The sequence below is a fragment of the Nestor notabilis genome, unplaced genomic scaffold, assembly GCF_000696875.1.
Source record: "Nestor notabilis isolate BGI_N333 unplaced genomic scaffold, ASM69687v1 scaffold6618, whole genome shotgun sequence".
Taxonomy (NCBI): Eukaryota; Metazoa; Chordata; class Aves; order Psittaciformes; family Psittacidae; genus Nestor; species Nestor notabilis.
In genome coordinates, this window is record NW_009940557.1 from 5173 (window position 1) to 13275 (window position 8103).

General features: G+C 36.3%; 1 protein-coding gene across 1 annotated transcript in view; it reads right to left on the reverse strand.

The window, feature by feature from the left end:
- Positions 1-341: 341 nt before the first annotated feature.
- LOC104410296 (cyclin-dependent kinase 14-like) overlaps positions 342-8103 on the reverse strand; it is a 93358-nt gene continuing 85596 nt past the window's right edge. The window contains exon 8 of the mRNA XM_010020418.1: positions 342-394. Coding sequence (XP_010018720.1) covers positions 342-394 — 53 coding nt within the window. The remainder of the gene's footprint in view (positions 395-8103) is intronic.

Here is an 8103-nt window from a genome sequence, read left to right on the forward strand (position 1 = left end):
ATTTAAAGGTCTCTTTATTGTTACAGATGAATGGGGAAAACAAAATTCAAAACTGATGGCCCAAGGCAGTAACACTGCCTCTCTCAGTGAGCCTAATACACTTGCCAGCTGACATCTCCAAGATGAAAATATGACGCTATACAGTTTCTCACTATTTACAGGTAATTGGCAATTCAAAAATACTCAAAACTGGCAGAAGCAGGAAAGAATAATACTTCAGTAATTCCACATTTGCACTGTAATTAAAAAGGATAAAGACAGTTTAAGTCAACTATGAAAACTTCAGTTTTGCATGAATCATATCCTTGAAGAGTCGAAACAGTAATGAAATGAAAAACAACTTACTTATTCCATGCTTGTCTAAGGTTTTTAGGGCTGTACTGTGTAAACCGTTCTGCAAGAAAAAGAAGAGGCACAATAAATTCTTTACTCTAAAACCAAGATTTTTTTTTTCTTCAAATACACTTATATATTGTCAATTTTCATCATTTCATCATTTCTATGTAACTACAGCAGCTCAAGTCCCAAGACAGGGAAAGCAACTAGCATAGGAGCAATTGCCACACAAACAGGGAGAAAAAACCCTTAAAACCCAAAAAAGTCCCCCAACTTGTTAAAACAAACAAACCAACCAAAACAAATCTTCATGACCTAAAGCTCATTTACTTGCAGCATCACCAGAAATTGAAATTTTTACAATTATTTCTATTTGACTGCTAGGGAAAAACAAGAAGCCTGAAATCTAGTATGCTTTTTATCTTCATCACAAATACAATTCTCTGACCTCACTGCCATGTTTTTTTGCTCCTCAGGAGGTGTAAGAGTAGGACACAGAGAGTCATGCAAAATGACGGCCACGTAAGAGTCCATTTTCTAAAGAACACTTACAAGTAATGATCAGAACTAACAAATAAGACAGCTTATTTACTCAAAAAATAATTTCCTAAGTTCAGATATAAGTACTTTCCCTCTCATATCCAAGAAGATGTTTGCTCTGAAGCAGGACTCTAGTTGGCAGAGAAAGATGCTATGAAAGCTGCTGCAGAAGTGCAGCAGTACAGCAGTACAGTGCCAATACTCTGTTAGCTCTTTGAACAGGAACTAAGTGCCTCTCAGGAAGAAACAAATGCAAAACAGATGGAGAATATAATAACATTTTCCGTGAAGCCTCACTGTATTGAAATCCTAACATGTAGACTGGTACTTGCTCTGTCCAACCATTTCAGTGTGATGGCATTAGTTGCTGTGAAGAAGTCCTCAACTTACAAAATACTCCATAAAATCTCAAAATTTAATTTTGATTTCTATCTGCCCATGAACATGACATTTTATAGGCACACTGTACACTTACAATAGTACTTTATATACATATATGCACACATCTTACCACGCAAAACAACTGTAAATGTAACTTGGGTGGGGTTGTCTTTAAATTCCTGTATTTATACAGTTTGCTTATATCAGTTCTAAAGTTGTCATATATACTCAATACATAGTCAATTCTAAAGATGCCAAAACTATGGCACACACAGAATTCTAGCATTAATGTGGATGATTTTGTTTCTTACGCCTGTTTTCTTTTTTTTTTTTTTTTTAACTTCTTTATTGGAAGTTTATCTTGCAAACCCTGCAAACTTCACATTTACAAACGTTGTTGCTTTAACCAGATTGCTGCAGTTAAAGCAATGAAATCACTCCCTCTTAGGTATGTTTGAGAAGTGTACTGGAAACTGGAAGCTACATGACTATAACTAGTTTTAGGACCAATTTAAACTATAAATATCACTTATGTAATGTTGTATCTATATTTACTCAACTTTCTTAGCAAAAACCAACAAATGCTAACTACATGGTCATACTCTTAAAGGCTTTTAGATGTAGATGAATGCATGAAACAAAAGCTTAAAAGTTTTTTTGTGGGTTGTTTTTTTTGTTTTTTTTTTGTTTGGGTTTAGGGTTTTTTGGCATTACCAACAGAACATTTCTGCACTTGCAAAGTATTTGACTACTGTAGCATTACCATTAAAGTAGCACCCAGTTGACTCCTCTGTCACAATAAAGAAGTTTATCTAAGAAAAGAGATGACTCTCCGCATCTCACAGATGTGACATCATTACACAGTTCTCAACAAACTAAAATTATTAGGTTGAATTTTTATGAACTATGTCATACAGCGTTATAAGCTTTAATTTGTTGTTAGGATTAGGATATGGTAAGATATAAATTATAGTCAATGTGGTACATTTTACTAATAGAAAATCTATTCCTCTGTAAATATATCACTCCAAATGCACTATTTTTATTGCTAATTTTATGCACGTTTCTTAACATATTTGAACTCATTTCTGATACATCTCATTGTAAGTATGTGCAAGTGAAGAAATTTCCTTACAATTTTCTGTGTGTGCATATTACAACAAAATAACTTATCGTCACACTTGAGGCATTCAGATTAAAACTATAGGAAGTGCCAATGTCTTTTTATCTGTATTACACAATGCATACAATGTATCCGCTACAGATGTGCCAATGCCCTGAGGCAGGTCTTTAAATAAAATGGGTGAAGTAGTCAGGATCATTATCAGATGCATCCATGGATCAGTACCGGTAACATGGCACTGGAGTCAGTGTCTGTGATTATGTTTTAATACCCAACAGCACAAAAAAATTTCTGTACTGAAGTACATGTTCTGTAGTAAGTAGTTCAAACATCGCATTGGCATTGAGAGTAAAACCCAAACTTACAAGGGAGAATAACATTACAATTCAAATTGTACCTGTTGTTTACTAATTTGGCTTCTGCTCTTCAGAGGAAAAGCCTGAGCTCCAGTAAGGTTAATAGCCAAGTTGCATTGGCCTGAGCTCACCCTTGACTTTCAGTTTACAAATGTTCATTAAAAATACATATGCAAGCAGATACTTATCCACAAGAAGTGGAATAAAATAAATACTTTCTATACTTTATAAGTAGTTCAACACTGTCCATTCATTTATGGTAAAGACTGAAAAATAAGATGCAGCTAGACAGTGCTGCGTAACAAGTCTGAGATACACATGAGAGATCAGCTAATAAAGTGTAGATTTGCACATTAATCTATTTTGGTGCAGAAAAGTACTGGGAGGAAAAAGAACTGAGCGGACTTGAAGCATTGCTGAAAACCTGCCCTAGACCTGGGGAAAGACAGATTTTGATTTTATCTATCTGTTATTCTGCAGTATGTTTTGGTCAGATTCTGAGCTGGATCAAACTGGCACAGCAACACAAACTTCAGCAGAGCTACATTCACTTAAAACAGTTGAGAATTATCATATACAATGTATTTTCTTGACTGGGCTGTGAGAATTTTAGGCTATTTTCACTGTGGAAGGAAAACGTAAGACAACCACTTGGCCAAATTGCCTTAAGGCTTTTATGTCCAAAGATCTGTTTCAGTTCTGCAAGAAACAAAAAGTCTTGTTATGCCAGAGAAGTTTTTACTGAAAATGTGATACACTGGAACCAGTTTTGTAAATGCTGTTAATAAGGGACATGCATAAGCTAAATGAACAAACTTCTCAAAGGGATCTTCCTAGTTTATTGTCTACTGCTCTACGCTAAACCTCTATTAAATAAGTACCCTACACACCATATTTATCGGTCATGGAGAGAGAAAATTAGGGGGATAACATGGATAGCGTGAAACCCTGTCTATAGACAGGCAAATGTTAGTCCCAAGTCCTTTATTTCAAATTCCATTTACATGCTGTGTGACTGCACACCATGCTTCTCCTAACTATCGGTATCAACTATTTTCCCTTTACTCCAAGCAGATTAGAGGCTCCTTGCTTTAAATTTTTTATAAAAAGAAAGAAACCACATATCAATAAAATATAGCTCACATATTTCTACACAATTCTGTGGTCATATCTCCAACCAGACTCTTGTTAACTTTCTTGGACAGTATAACTAGATGGGACTACTGTAGTAATTAAGCCCAGCCTTGTGTATGTGCCAGTTCTTAGTACTTTCCTGAATTAATCCTTCGTTAGAGAACAAAAAGGAGAGTAACAAAAACAGCTGCTTTTGATTTCAGAGTTGCCAGAACAGAGAAGCTACAATAATCTTGTCCTTGAGCTTCTCCATCACGATGCAGGGGGTTTTTAAGTTCTGAACTGTGAAATCACAACATTACACACCTAAAACATCAATCTTGCAGTCACAGCACAGGCAAAAAAGGGGTAACATAACTTCACAACTTTTACCTGAGAATCTCCTAAATGTGTCCAATTAATAACTGGAATTCAGTCCTACAATTCATCCCCAGGTTTGATTCTGAGTTACTTGTCAGAGTGAATGACTCTCTCACACCTCTAATGAATGCCTCTGTCCTTTACTACTAGATGGATTTAATGCAACAAATCTAAAGCTATACATATCTGATTGGGACCAAATGCATGAAATTACATTTTATGATACTTTCAACATACAGCTCTGGTACTTGTTTTTCAGATGCTCCTATTGATTCAATCATAAAAAATAGTAACATCAGTAGGTAGATCTTGACTGTATGCAAGATCCTGGGAATACTGCAGAATTACCATAAATGCTTCCCTCAATAGAAATCTTTGTCTGACATACATTATGAAAGGCAGCAGCCCACGACATCCAAATCTCAGTTCAACCTTGTGGAAGAAACCCTATGTAATGTAAACTTACTACCCTTCCCTCAGAACTGAAAGGCAAACAGGCATATGTGAGAATTTCATGCAGACACTCACATCATCACCCACTCACACAACCATCCTCCGGCGCATGCAAGTCACTGTCAAGAACACGAGGCACACCATCTTGCTGAGGCAGCTGCTCACTCCCATCAGCACTGAGATTTAAGTCTGAAAAGCTGTATGTTTACAAGTAAAGATTTGATCTCAGTTGTATTTTGAATTTTCATAGTTCAAACTGTATGTACACTAGAGTTCAAATCTTTTCAGATTATTATTATTATTAAATGTGCTTATTTTGAATAAAAACACTGGAAGGCTGACACAGGAAGGTCATCTAAAATTTAAAGTAAAAAGTGTGATTTTAATTTCCTTTATGCAAGCACTTAAATATTTGTACATCTTTTAGGAACAAATTCAGGAAAGAAAACTGGATCCTCTGCATTTTTATCCGAAATATACAGTCATCATCCTTACTAGCAACCATGTCTCACTGTTAAAGAGCTGGCTTTTCCTGTTGGTGCTTATTTCACTAGTCATAGACGATTTTTGCTTACGTGAAACAGAAGAAAGAAGACATTTTTTGTTTTATTTAAATCCCACAGCACCTAAGAGTGTTTACCATTTGCTTCTTAGAAGGTCAAGTTAAAGAAATCTTGATAAATTAAGTGGCAGGTTCATAAGCAAATGCGGTGTAAAGAGATCCCTGGACAGGATTTCATAAATAAGAGCAAATATAAAGTACTCATGTTCCTTACTGGAAAGAAGTACCAATTGCAGTATCTTCCTGTAGCAAACTATGTACTCTTAAAATTTTAAAAGAATATAGAAAAGGAGTAGGCTAACGTATTACATCGACATCTTTAGAAGCCCAGCATCAGAGCCAAGATTCACTGTTCTGCTGGGCACTACACACAACCCACGCAGAGATGTTGGGTGGTGCGGTTACACAAATGTTATGCTGGCAGTAAATGGATTTGAGTTGCTCTTCACTTCAGACCTTGCAACACAGCTTTACTCAATGCCTCATGTGCCAAGGAAGTTTTTAAGGCTGTGCCCCACAAACAGTAGCATCAACAAAGCTACTGGAATAACAACTGCAAAATTGAATCAGAAGTGAGCAACCAGAGGGAAGAGAGGGAGTAAATTTCTTCAGCTGGTTGATTAGACAAAGCTGATGCATCAATAAAATTATGTTCTTAAAACAACTGTTCCAAACTGTACTCAGCTTGAAGATTTAAGGGGGAAAAAAAACCTGTGCCAGAAAGCTCATCCATTACACCCAGCTGTATTAAGTAGTCATAGAAACAACAGTTCTTCTATTTCTTACATAAATAGAAAGTATTTCTATTCCTTTCTATTTCTCATTTCCTTTAGACAGCTGCTCTACAGCAACACCATTACACAGGCATACTCACTTGCATGCCCACATATATACCTACATGCTCTCCACTGCAAACATCATTATCTGCCTGATAAACACGCTCCATCTGACAGCGCTGCATCAAGGGCAGGTTCAAACAGAAGCGAATTTCAGTAGAACTCACTAGTGAGCTTATTAGCAGACCACTGAAGGAACCACTGGTCTGCTGTGAGAATTGAAAAAATAAGCACTCGCATTTTAAGTAACATAAAAGAAGACGAGGGGTTTTTCTCTTTCATCAGTCAGAAAAACACATGAACTATTATACCTTTGCCACATTTGCCTTGAAAGGGCCTAGAATAGGCAAGAAAAGCTACGTACAAAATAAGAAGCAGACTATATTTTGATTTTGTAGCTCCTTTTTAGCACTATTGATAATCAGCTTCTAGTATAAACCAAAGAACTTAAAATGCAGTTTGACTTCAAGGCATTTTTTACGTTGTTAATCACAACATGATGGCTAATATGCATTCCTTGATTAATGTTTTTCTATTTAAAACCAAATGTGATTAGCTTTAATGCAAATATTTAAACATCACCATAATTAATATTTTGAAAAGTCTAATGCATTTCTCTAAAAGGGTTTTCTTTATGTTTAAATTCAAAGTCTAAAGTGACTAACACTGTATTGTGATATGTAAGACTCATAAGCTATTTTTATTAAAGATTCAATCTAAAACATATTTAAATTATGTTAGTTAAAGATAGAAAGAAAAGCATCCATCCTGAAAAGCAAATTTTTAAGCACTGTTTGCAGCACTAATGTTCAATTCAAGTTTTTACTAGAGTTTTATCACAATCATGAGTTAAACTTTGGTATTTTGTATGCTAAATGTCCTGAGAAAAATTACAACTCCTCACCTTCCATCTGCATGGCCTCTCCTCCCCTCCCTTCCAAAAGTACCTGCTTTAGCAGAGCACAGGTTGTGTAAAGAGGAAGGATAGATGCTGTTTTCTAAACTGCCAACTGAGCATGAGTAGGAAATGTATTTTTAATAGCTAGCATTGTCTAAAGCACTGGGTTTTTATATTAAATTGTTCCACGTTTTAGCAGTGCTCACTGTATAATAGTGACTTTAACTTTCCAGTTGCCTGCAATTTTGTTTAAAGAATGGTGAAAACACCTACAGCTCTTCTTCTCTTGGGTTGTGGACACCACATAGTTGAGGAAACATCAAATATGACAATTTTGCCAAAACTAAAGAGGGGGAGAAATTTGAAATAAATTCTCCTTTACAGATCACTCTCTCTCCTTTCTTCCAGTACTCAAATTCTTGATGACTACATTTATACCAGTACTTTAAATGGTTCGAGACTGTTGTTTGGCTGAGACACCATTACTGTCCTATGTCCATACTACTGCAGCACCTTTCCATCTCAGTCCTCCGATACAGAAGGTGGGAACTTCATACAGGGAATGGTCCCTAGCCCACACTCCCTCCCAAACCATGCCCAGAAATGAATTATTTGGAAGTGCTAGCTGGCACGAGCTAAATGCATGCCAGAGGCTGCTCTAACAGTTTAACTGCAGAGACTCCTGCATCGCCGGGGAACATTCGCTGGTGTCAGTGTGGATGTAAACAAACAAGATATTGATTCAGCATGTAATGAAATGTTGACAGGCTTTGGTGAAACTCTACAGAAAAAACTCTCACGAAAATTCGACAAGCCATATGTCCTTATATATAGCATTTCCATGGGTTTGTGCCGAAGCAGTTTTGTCTCTCAGCCCAGTCCTACCCTAAATGAGACTTAATCCTTTGAAAAAACTTGGCTATCAATCAGCTGTTATGATGCAGGTAGGCATATTGTATTTCTAAACCAAATCTGTATTTATTGATCACCTGGGAAGCAAAGCAGAATGCCTGAGTCAGAACACCAGCTCAGCAGTGGTTTTGTCAGTCTTAGACTCATGACTTTTTAATAAATAAATCTGTCAATCTCTGGCAGACTCTGTGTTGTGCAGTATTTCCTAGGAA